At 47.5% G+C, this 12,252-nt stretch overlaps 1 protein-coding gene across 4 annotated transcripts in view; it reads left to right on the top strand.

Annotated features, from left to right (window-relative positions):
- The window catches only part of Cabin1 (calcineurin binding protein 1), a 147,928-nt gene that overhangs the window by 55,405 nt on the left and 80,271 nt on the right, over positions 1-12,252 (top strand). For all 4 annotated transcript variants that reach the window (XM_010603921.3, XM_010603917.3, XM_010603919.3 and 1 more), the window contains exons 20-24: positions 222-383; positions 2,818-3,024; positions 3,237-3,382; positions 7,887-8,148; positions 10,488-10,748. In XM_010603921.3, coding sequence (XP_010602223.1) covers positions 222-383; positions 2,818-3,024; positions 3,237-3,382; positions 7,887-8,148; positions 10,488-10,748 — 1,038 coding nt within the window. The remainder of the gene's footprint in view (positions 1-221; positions 384-2,817; positions 3,025-3,236; positions 3,383-7,886; positions 8,149-10,487; positions 10,749-12,252) is intronic.

The raw sequence follows: 12,252 nt of genomic DNA, 5'->3' as shown, positions 1-12,252 counted from the left end.
AAAAAAAAAAAAAAAAAAAAAAAAAGGTCTTGTAAATGAGTAACAGGTTAAGGACCTAGTAGTTTGTTTGTCCTCTGTCCCTATCATCTTTTCTAGGAAAAAGGTCTTTTGCAATCAAGTCAGGCAGGAGCCCAATAAATATTGCCTGCTCAGGTTAAAAGAGGTGACAGTGTCGTGGTCTCCTGGTCCCCTATTTCAGTATCTCTCTCTGCCCACCACAGGTGCGAGTTCTCCAGAAGGAACTTACCGCATCCACCTCTGAAGACACACACCCCTATAAGGAGGAGCTGGAGACAGCCTTGGAGCAGTGCTTTTACTGCTTGTACAGCTTTCCCAGCAAGAAGAGCAAGGCCAGGTACCTGGAGGAGCACTCAGCTCAGCAGGTGAGGGTGCTGCCACTGGCCTAGGGAGGGCCAAGTCTAAGGAAGAGTGGGCTCCTGGGAAGATGGGAGCTCTGTGGAAGTAAGTCATGTTTGTCACACTCAGTCCACTGTCCCAGTACGAGTTACAGTGGGAGCAGGCAAAAAGAGGTCAGATGTCTGATTAAAGGACAGGAGTTTTCCTTGCAAAAAGATAGCTTTATGAATAACGATAAAAAATGTATGAGAATTGTCCATAGGTTTATTTGTAATTTGGAAAAAGAATAATCCCTTAGAGGCTTCTCTTTTTTGGTTTTTGGAGCACTGCTCCTCAGTAGTGTCAGTTATTTTCTGAACTTAGGGATTTAGCTGCTAAAATGGAAGGAATCTCCACTGTGGCTACTGCCACTAGAGTTGCCTTGGCCCAATATCACCACACAATTTTCGTCAGTCAAAAACTGGGGAGTCGGGTGTGGTGGCCCACACCTGTATTCCCAGCACTTGGAAAGCTGGGGCAGGAGGATCGCTGTGAGTTTCAGACCAGCCTGGGCTACATAGTGAGTTCCAGGTCAGTCTCAACTACATAGTGAGACCCTGTCCCAAAAAACAAAAAACAAAACAAAACTGAGGGGTAGAGCTGGGGATTTAGCTCTGTGGCGCTGTGCCTGCCTTGCAAATACAAGGTCATGAGTTTGATCCCTGGTGGAGGGGGGTGGGTATGGGATGGCACTGAGGGCAGCTGAGGCATTGAGAAGGCTAGTGGCTGGCCCCAGCTCCCCATTCATAATTGAACATACCCTCTTATTTTACTTTTACTTTATTTTTTGAGAAAAAGTTTCATTATGTAGCCCAGGCTGCCTTCGAATTCATGGAGATCCTCTGTCTCAGCCTCCCGAATGCTAGGATCACAGGCGTGCGCCACCAGCTGAATTCATCCTCTAGTTTAGCCATATGATCTCGGAGCGCAGCCCTCTGCTTCCGCCATTTATCTTTAATAGATAAATGGTTTATGCTTTTCAGACACTTTTGAGAATGATACTGGGCATGCAGATTATAAGAAGTGTAAAAAGGACTCATTTCAGACTAGTACCATATATGGTGACCTATTTATATCAGATATAGTGCATTTCTATAGAGGAATTTTTTTTTTCTTAAGAGTAGGAAAAATTTATTGAGAGAAAGATAGGTAGTGTGTGAGACAGACAGAAGGGGGACTGGAGAGTGGGCTGCCCACCCACCCCACTTTTCAGAGATACTTTATACAGCCAAGCAAAGTGGTGAGGCGGGTACAAAGTTGGACAAAACCATAAGACCCAGTGGGAAATTACAGGGTGGGCCTGAGGTGGGGCAAAACAATACAATGAGATTACTAGTAGCAGGCATATAAGGATTTTCAACAAGGGTGGGGGTCAGGGATATTTCCTGGAAAGGCTGGGTTAAGACCTTGGCCCCCCACCCAGGTGATTGAAGCCCATTTAGAATATCAATCGCTGCTATTTATCCCCAGGGGAAGCACAAGGGTGTAGTAATTTCTCTACTTGAAAAATTCTGGCCTTCAGTGAATGTGTCTTGATTGTCTTCCTTGTTGGCTCCTTGACTGTGGCTCCTCCTGGGCTGGCTCTGTCTGGCTGCCTAACAAGATATATCATTAACTTACCTATCTGCAATATTCCCCCCTCTGAAGACGTCCCCCTAACTGCTGTGAGGGGGCAGAGGGCGAAGACAGCTCTGGCTACTTGAAGCTGAAGAGGGTCATAGTTGTACTGTATAGGGGTCCATCTAAAGGCCCTTGACAGGTACCAGCCAGTGTCATCTTGGGTAGCCTTATAGCTTTAAGACTGGCTATAGCTATAACTCTGCAGGAGACAAAATTAAAGAAACAGTTAAAAATACGTGGACCAAATACTAAGATCAGCAGGAGTGCTGTGAATATAGCCAACAAGGGTTTTTATTGGGGGGAGCTAGTAACAGCCTCCCACAGAGAAGAAGGTCCAGGGGACTTCAGAATCCAACATAGGAGTCATATTGTATAGTTGATAGATCATAAGCTGTTTACAAGGTCGATCTGGTGGATCCCAGTAAAAGAAGTCTAGCACATTTGTCGTTGGTTCCATTTGTATGACCGCTTGGAGTTTGGCAGACTCTAGGCAAGAATAAACAAAACTTTCAAGAAATTAGAGCATGAAAAAAATCTAAGCCTGAGCACACTAACATGGAAGGGCAGGCTGGGGAGAAAGCCACACTTTAACGTATGAAAGAAAACCCTTACCTCCATCCAGTCCAAAACGAGTTTGTGCTCTCTAAAATTGAGGAATGAATTCTAGGAACAACAGAGGAAAATTTTTTTGAGAGAAAGATAGCTTCTGTCTAAGATGAAAGGGGGACCAGAAAGTGGGTTGCCCTGAAACTTTTTTGTCTTTATCCTGAATGTACTATGAATCTGTCTTCTTTTTTCAAGGTGGAGCTTATATGGGAAGATGCCCTATTTATGTTTGAGTACTTCAAGCCCAAGACCCTTCCTGAATTTGACAGCTACAAGACCAGCACGGTATCTGCTGATTTGGCCAACCTTCTGAAGAGAATTGCCACCATAGTCCCCCGCACAGAGAGGCCAGTACTGAGCCTGGACAAAGTCTCCGCCTACATTGAGGGGACCTCAACTGAGGTGGGCGTGGTGGGGCTGAGTAACCCCTTCCTCACCAGTGTGGCTGCATATATGCTCTGGCTTTGTTCCTTTTCTGCATCAGATGCTGGGACCAGGAGAAGCCCAGCATCTGTCATGTGTTGATGTGACCAAACCGTCCTGGGTTTACAGGACTCTTAGGTCACACTTGAGTTCTTGACTCTGCTGCTAATATTTACCGTCTCACTTGCCAGGTGCCCTGCCTCCCGGAAGGGGCTGACTCTTCCCCTCCTGTGGTAAATGAACTCTACTACCTCCTGGCTGACTATCATTTCAAAAACAAGGAGCAGTCCAAGGCCATCAAGTTCTATATGCATGACATCTGCATCTGCCCCAACAGGTGGGTGATGTGGGAGTGGAGCCAGGCTGGCTGTCAACAAAGCTGGGGTAATTCTAGCTTAGCCACCATTTCACTATGCCAGTTAGGAGTTTTGCTGCCAGTAGCAAGCCTAAGGAAAAGAAATGAAAAGGTGGCTTAGCACTCTGCAGTTATTAAAAAGCCAGAGTCTCCATACAAAAGAAGAGTAAAGGGAAAGACCCCAGGGAGAGACACTGGGGTTGGAGAAGGTCTGAAGTCTCTCTCTGGGCCCTAGTGTCTGGGGCAAGGCAGTGCTGTCTGGCCTGACTCTGTTGGTTTGTGCGGGGAGCCCCAGGAAGTTGGCTGAGGTATACGTTGATGCTTCCACTGCGGACTTTTCCATTATATTTGCTTTTGAGGGGTTGGAGGGTAGTTATAGAAAAATTCAATTCAGCAGTTCTCTTTCCTTTCTGTAACCTAGTGCATCATTGGGCAGCAGTGTTTGCCGTGATTGTCTAAGAAGTGATCAAAGAATACAGTAAATGTTTAAATTTAAAAACTATTATAGCGAAAGGCACATTGCCATCAATTTTCCCTCAGAGTTCTCCCCTGGCCTTGAACACATTTTCTCCACTGTTCTTGCCACTTTGTGAAGCAGTTCTGGAAGTCCTCTTTTGTGAGTGTCTTTAGATGTGCTGTTATAGCTGCCTCGATGTCCTGAATCGATTTAAAGTATTTACCTTTCACATTCATATTCATGGGCGAGCCAGATCTGGTGAATGAAGCAGAGGAGCACACACTGTAATGTTTTTGTGACCCTGCTTTTCCATTGGATGGCAGTTGGCAGCAGCATTCATATTTTTTTTTTAAGTCACACCTTATAAAGTCAGCAAAGAGGACTTGCAGAGCTGCCTGAAACAGTGGCATGAGCACTAGTGTGTTTAAAGTTAGGGGAGTATTTTGAGGGGAATTATGGCAATGTGTCTTTTACCATCATTTTAAAAATGTAAGTATTCACTGTACATTTTGATCATCCCGTAGATGTAGGAGAAGCCCTGTGTGTGACTCGTACTCTCTTCCCATGGAGCTGTGCTCACTGTTCTTTTAAAGTGTAATGATTGCCCCGAGCATCTATCCTGAGGGGCTCTGCTGCACGAGTGAAGTCTAATATAATTTACTACAAGGCAGTGTCCAGGACTGGGGGTATAACTTGTGGTAGAGTACATGCTTTACATGCATGAAGCCCTGGGTCAGTTCCTAGAACTGAAGAAAATAAAAATAAAGGAATGTGTTCTTAAGGCTTACCTAAGAGGTAATCCTTGGGTCAAGGTCAAAATGAGTCCACTCTCTGTGGCTGACCTGCATCTGAAGGTACAGAAGCTATAGACATCCTTGGGAAGTACTCGGGCTAACCCTGGTGGCTGCCCTTGAGCCACAGGTCATTTCATAGTTACCCCTCACTCAGGGAGAAACTGTGCAGTTTACCTTGTCAGGATACCCCCTGGCCAAGGGTTCAAGGGGCTGGAATCTGCATGGAGAAGCCAGTTTGTAAGACTTCTGTAGCTTGTGAGGAAGATCACAGGCCCCATTTTGCTCAGCTCATAGCTTCCTCCAGACAGGGAGCCATTTGCTTGGATCTCTGCCCTCCTTTCTGGGATTGCTGTACACCAGTGTGGTGATGCAGACCTGCACTCAGGCTGGCTGAGTGCTCTCTGACACTTAGGGCGTCCCCTTTTCTGCACCCTATCTATGGAGGTGCTTCCCTGTCTATAGAGTGAGGGTGATAAAACCCATCTTTTGCAGGGTGGTGAGCACCTGCTGTGGCCCCTCTTCACCTGAAAGCTCCTTAGTCGGTGGAGTGATGACCGTGAAGCTCAACTAGGTCTCCCTCCAACACGCGTACCACCTGTTCAGAGGGTAGCAACCCGTCAGGCACAGGCACTCGAGCAGCCCTGCTACAGAAGGGTTTTTGTATTTTGTTTTTAATGAGGACTGGCTTTAAGGTGAGGAAAGGACTTGCTGCTTGGTCCTAAGCCCCAGGCCTTGGCCTCGCTTTTTCTTTCTTGCAGTACTGGTGTGAGGATTGAACCCAGAATCTTTGCACTGAGCTATGTCAGTAGGCCTTTGTAAATTTTTTATTTGGGGATAAAGTCTCACTAAGTTGCTAAGTTATCCAGGTGGGGCTCAACTTGTGGTCCTCCTGTTTCAGACTCCCAGAGTGCTGGATTACAGGCAGGCCTGTGCTGCCATGCCAGGCTCCTTAGCCTCCTTCATTCTTCCCCTCTTCTTCATCCTGTCCCACTTAGGCAGATGCCAGTGGACACTCTGGGCTCCTTCTAGTCTTCTGGGCCAGTTAAAATGGAAGATTGGGTACTTTTCTTTCTTGAAGTCTTCTGAGTCTGTTGGGTAGGGGTAAACCCAGATAGGCATCTGGGTGAACAGTGGTCACCTGATTATGGTGTTGGAAGAAGAGTTAGTGGGCATGCTGGTGACAGTATTTAATTTCCCTTGCATTGACCATTCCTTCTGCTTTTGCTAAACTGAAAGTGACCCAAATTGCCCAAGCATTTCACCGAATATTTGGGGATGGAGAAAATGAGGGAAGGACCTAGTGTAGCTCATCTCCACTGCCAAGGAAACAACTTTAGGCCTAGTTCCAAAACTGGTCTTGCCTTGCACAAGTCAGAGCCTAGTGCATGGCCTCTAGATACTTCCTCCTCCTGAACTGCCATTGTTTCCTGCCCTTTGGCCCATCAGCATCCCTGTAGGTCAGCACTCCTAGAGTATGAGCTGTGTACTGCTCTGTGAGTACCAGGAGACAGATGTAGGCAGGATGGCAGGCTTCTGTGTTTGATTACTTTGTTTTTGTGGCAGGAGATGGTAGTTCCAGTTGGTTCTCATGCAGCCAGAGGGGGCACTTTCATAATGTTGCCCCTTTCCTTAAGGTGAGGGCAGAGTTGCTGAAGACATGCTAAAAATAGAAAGGAGTGCCCTGCTGGGAATGTGGCCCTGGTGCAGGGAAGTTTGCCACCTACTCCTGTGTCCTCTTTCCAGGGTAACATGAGTGGAGTCAGGGAGAATTCAGTAGCCTCAGAGGAGGAGGACCACTCTCAGTCTCTCACGTAGGAGGAAGCCTTTGTCTTTGCCATCTTCCTCTTACTTTTGAGCTCTCAATATCTTTCCTGCTCCTTCGTTCACATAGTGTTAGTCCTGCTGGGGTGCAGTGAAGGCTGAGCTTCACAAGGTTCCGCCTGTACCACCTGTTGGAAATGCAACTCGTTCAGAAAGCCAGTTAGTCAGTTTTACAGTCATGGTGTATAACTTTCACTGTGACAGACTAAGAATTGTTGACACATGGGAGGGTAGCACCTGTCCTTTTGATTGCTGCTTTTCCTCTTCTCTGTAGTAGCAGGCAGAAATTTCTGGAACCCAGAAACCATCTTGGTCTTGACATATCTGTGACCATTCACCCTCTCAGAGATTTCTGTGTTCTCACCATCAGTTTCTTTCAAGTGATGTGCAGAATGGTAGGGGCTCAGCCATCTTTGGTCATCTTGGTCACCTTGCTCTTTGTTTTACTGCTGGGAACTGAATTGGAAAGGTCAGAGTCTCCTCAGAGTCCCAGAGGGAAAGCTGGGTGGCTGGGCCCTGGGGCTCTTGACTGCCCGTGCTCTTGCTTAGAGTTTTCCTGCACTTGCACAGGAGGAAGGAGAGTGACACTCGCTGAGTCTCTGAGTCACCTCGACTGGATCCCCATCGTGATGGTTGGCAGAGTGCCCTATTCCTTTCCACCACAGCTGTTCTGTGTAACTCCCCTGTGTAGGGGAGCAGAGCCTAAGAACCCTTCAGATAGAGCAGCCATTGACAGGCTGTGAGGTGCTGAGGAATATTTTGTCTCTTAGCACCTTGCTTAGTCACTTTCTGTCACTGGAAACAATGCCTGACACAGCCTCGAGATTTATTTTTATTTATTTATTTTTGGTACCAGGGAACTTGGGTCCTTGCGCTTGCAAGGCAGGTGGCAGAACCACTGAGCTAAATCCCCGGCCCTCGAGTTTATTTTGACCCATGGCTTTTAGAGGATTCATCTGTGGTCATCTGGCTCCAGGGCGGGAAGGGCATGGTAGAAGGGTCTGGGAGAGGAAAGCTGCTCGTGTCATGGTGGCCTGGAAGCAGAGAGTGAAGAGAGGAAGACGCCTGTCCAGATCATGCCTCTATCCGCTGATGACTGTGTAGCACCCTCATGATCCAGTCACCTCCTAAAATCCCATCCTCTGAACCTTTTTGGGGGACATTCAACATCTAAACCACAGCAGCACCCCACAGCTCTCTCTTGAGGCAGATCTTCTTAGATATACATCATGGTGTGGGGACCGTGGCTGGTCCACATTACAGTCATGGCCTGGTCTAGCGGCTGAGCTGGTTCTGAGCCCTGTCGTAGGAGCAGAGCTTCGGTAGCATTTGTCCGATTGCCTTCCGGACTGCTGTGTGTGTTGTGCTGTCAGGGTAGTGGTGTGTGTAGCTATTTCTTTTGTCTCTGCCCCAGGTTTGACTCCTGGGCAGGCATGGCTTTGGCCCGAGCTAGCCGCATTCAAGACAAGCTGAACTCCAACGAACTGAAGAGTGATGGACCCATATGGAAACATGCCACGCCTGTCCTGAACTGCTTCCGACGAGCCCTGGAAATCGACAGCTCTAACCTGTCCCTTTGGATTGAATACGGCACCATGTCCTATGCCTTACACTCTTTTGCTTCACGACAGTTGAAGCAGTGGAGAGCCGAGCTGCCTCCTGAGCTTGTGCAGCAGGTGAGGAAGGGTGTGTGGCAGGGTCGGTCTGTCACTCTGTCCAGCTGGAATACCCTCAGGTCTGTGAGGTTCTGTCACATCTGTTCTTTGTTATGTCAGTGCTGGGTGCTCATGGGTTATTCTCCCTAGGAGGCTCGAGCTGTAACATGGTCAGTGACCACTTGGCCCTTCATTTCTGAACATCCAGTCCAGTGCAGGCAAATTTAGGATCAGGCTGTTGTGTCCTGGTTGGCTCAGTCATCAGATTTACAGTAGTTGAATAGTAGGGAGGAATGTTGGCGACCTGAAGTAGGTGTCTCTTTCTTATTTTCTCAAAAGAAGTGTATGGGTCCTTGTAAAATGCTTCACCTTGAGCTGGGAATTTCAAAGTCTGGGTTGGGTGCTCAGACTGGCCTGATGTTGGTGTTTAGTAGAGCACTTTTGGCTCCTTAGGATGAAAATCAGCCATACTTTGGGGGTTTTTAGTAGTGCTAGGGATCACATCGAGAGCCTTGGAGATGGTAAGCATACACTGTACCACTAAGCTACATGCCTGGCCCACATACTGACATATTTGGGCTAGCATAGCAGTAAGGCATACAACCCAGAAAGGTCGCCCAGGAGATCAGGGTGCTGAAGGGCCTGCTGGTGAGATACAGAACTGGGCCTTAAGTCTTTTGTTGTTGTTGTTTTGTTTTTTGTTTTTGGTGCCAGGGATCGAATTACAACCCTTGCACTTGCAAGGCAGGCAGCAGAACCACTGAGCCAAATCCCCGGCAATGGGCCTCAAGTTTTGCAGTAATTTGCCAGTATACATATTGCCTTGACAAGGTTGCCCCATAACTCCCTGGGTTCCCTGGAGAGGCTGCGTCCAGCCCTGAAGTGTGTCACAGGGACCTAGTCCCCTGGCTGCCAGAGTTGTGTCTGAACTGATCAGGATGGGCTTTAGGACATGTGTTTGCCACTACTTGAACTACTGTATGCTGCAAAATGAGGCTGAACATTCCTTCTTCCAAGCAGTATTGTGAGAATTCAGTAGGGTTGTCTAGCTCAGCCATTCCCAGCACCCAGCTCCACAGCACTTAGAGGGGGTGTGTACCTACTTCCCAGCACCCATTTCCATACCACCAGAGAAGGTGTTTACCCAGCACTCAACCCTACTGCACTAGAGTGTAGTGCATACTAGAATGTCCACATTTAGGGTAAAACGGAATTTCTTACCCTCTTCTCGGCACGCTTTAAGGACACAGAGCACTTGTAAAGGTCAGGCTCCTGAGGCCTAGCCAAGCCCCACTGACTTAGAGTCTGCATTTATAGCAAGTATCTCCAGGCATCCTCTCACACTCAAAGCATGGGAGCAGCCAGGATAGAGGGCCAGCTTCTCAGAGGCTTTCCAACTTGGGCAGCCTCTTCTCTATAGAGTTCCTGGCAGCTGTCAAGCACACACATTCCTTCATTCCAGAGCTTCCAGGGTAGGGGCTAGAGCAAAGACTGTCTGTATGGGGCCGCAGAAGCAGCTGCTCTGAGCCCCCAGGTCTCCAGGCTCTTCTCATTGTGAGTTTATAGAGTACATATTGGGTTGGAGGGTATGACAATGATCAAAGTATGTTATGTACGTGTACAAATTGGCCAAAATGAAACCCATTAATCTGTATCACCAGCATGTACTAATAAAAGATGTGGAAAGAAAGAAAGTGAGCATATTGACTCCTCTCTAAGACTTCTAACTATGACCCTTGTGGCTGCAGTAAGGACTTGTGCCTACAAAGTGGAAGGAGCACAGGGCCGGAACTGCAGACCAATGGCAGCCCTTCCATGACAGTCTGAGAATGTCAGGCAACCTACATGGAATTCTGGGACAAGCCTCTGTTGCAGGCAGAGAGCCCATTGCTGTGTCACCGTTAGCTAAGCAGAGTTAGAAAGTGTCAGCACCAGCTCTGTGCTCTTTCTCCTTTGCAGGCAAGCATTTTCATAAGCTCATAAAATCTTGGGTGCTGTAGGGGGAAGGTAGGAAAAAGTTCCCCGGGGTTGACAAGAGGTGACCTGAGGTTTGTTTGTGTGTGTGTTTTTTTTTCTTTTATTGAGGGGTACCGGGATTGAACTCAGGACCTTGTGTTTGCGAGTCAGGCACGGTGCCACTGAGCTAAATCCTGAGTTTAAATCTAGCTGTGTGTCTTACTTGGTATATGAAAAATTTTGAATCTCCCTAGGGCAGCTGTGAGATGGTGACAACAGTTCTGGGTCTCAGGGTTGATGAGAGGAACAAAATCTGTGAATAAGTCATCTGTCTTTTTACAGGAGAAACTATGATCTCTGGGAAGTTTCATGACTTGCACCTAAGGCTGATGATTTTGTTGCAGATGGAGGGTCGGCGTGACAGCATGCTGGAGACAGCAAGGCACTGTTTCACATCAGCAGCCCACTGTGAGGGTGATGGTGATGAGGAGGAGTGGCTTATCCACTACATGCTGGGCAAGGTGGCTGAGAAGCAGCAGCAGCCACCGGCTGTCTACTTGCTGCACTATAGGCAGGCCGGTCACTATCTGCATGAGGAAGCTGCCCGGTACCCCAAGAAGATCCACTACCACAATCCACCCGAGCTGGCCATGGAGGCCCTGGAGGTGACACCGTGCTGGCCCAGGGTGGGGAGGCAGGGCACAGGTTGGGTGGTCTCTCTGACTTCTTCAGGACAGGACTCACGGTCCCAGTGACCCCCTGGAAAACCTACTGGAAACTTCTCTGTGTTCAGCAGCTTCATGTACAATTAAAACAGCCTTTCTTGTCTTTTTCTAAGGGTACTTACTACCCTTTCTAGGAGAGTATTTTGTTCTTATCTCTTCGAAGCAAATCATCTTTCCTCAGCACACACAGAATCTACTAACTTGGACATCATGACTTCAGGGGACCGTGTTTCAGTGCCTGGGGCATTCACACCTATGGCCCGGGGCAGTGGACAGGCTATTCCTGGACTGCCCAGATTTGGGGTTTTCTCACTGCTGCTCAAAAAAAACAAAACAACAGTTTTTTATTTCTGGGATTCCGATGAATGCCCTCACTGTTGCTTATAGCAGCCCTGACAGGCAGGCTAGTGCACTTTATAGACCCAAAACCAAGGACAGAGGTGGAGACCCAGGCACACTTGGCTTAGCCTAGGACTCAAAGCTTCCCAAGGCCCTGAGCACATTAGCTTCACCCTTTTTGAGGCTACAAGCCTGTATCCCACCAGTCCCACATGCCCAGCGAGCTTGTTGGAGTTTAGGCAGAACCCACTGCTTGCTTATCCTTTTTCTACCTTTACATATTTTTCCTGATTGTAAAATTAACATGTAGTTTTAAAAAATTTGATTCAGAAGAGTATAAAATGTCAAAGTCCCTAATCATCTTAGTGTTCCCCACCCAAGTGATTCCCATAATGGTTTGGATATGTTCCTATATGTGCAGATTTTTTTTTTCCTGTTAATATGTAGATACTGCCAGGATGGTGGCACATGCCTGTAATCCCAGCACTCAGGAGGCTGAGCACTCAGGAGCATCGCTGTAATTTTGAGGTCAGACTGGGCTACATAATGAGTTCAAGGCCAGCTTGAACTACATAGCAAGACTCTGTCTTAAAAAAAAAAAAACAAAAAAAAATTAAGTAACATTTTCTTACGATTCTGGAGCTTGCCTTGTTGTTGAACAAGGTATAGTAGAGGGTAGTGCCCAGTGGCTGGATTGGGCATGTTTATTTATCTGCACAGGGCCCCCTCTTTGGTACGGGGATTGAACTCAGGACCTTGTACTTGCAAAACGGGTGCGGTGCCACTGAGCCAAATCCCCATTCCTATACAGCTCCTTCTTGATGGATATGGGTTTGGCTTTCTCTGTGAGACGGCACAGGCAGTGCATGTGTTTGAAGGGCTCCTGTCCAAAGGTTCTAGGTCATATAACATTCTGTCCATTGGCCCTGAAAGGTTAGACGGATGGATAATTGTATCTGTTTTCCTCCAGGCATGCTAGGACCATCTTTTTAATATTTGCCAATATTGTGCACAGGCAAAAAAAGCCTTGATTTTAAAATTTGCCTTTTGAAAAATAATTCCTTCCACTGCCGCCTGCCTCACAAGTGCAAGGACCTGAGTTGAT

The sequence above is a fragment of the Fukomys damarensis genome, unplaced genomic scaffold (assembly GCF_012274545.1).
Source record: "Fukomys damarensis isolate Sample0158 unplaced genomic scaffold, DMR_v1.0_HiC HiC_scaffold_12, whole genome shotgun sequence".
Taxonomy (NCBI): domain Eukaryota; kingdom Metazoa; phylum Chordata; class Mammalia; order Rodentia; family Bathyergidae; genus Fukomys; species Fukomys damarensis.
Note: the sequence above shows the minus strand (reverse complement) of the source record. Positions and strands in the feature narration are given on the sequence as shown.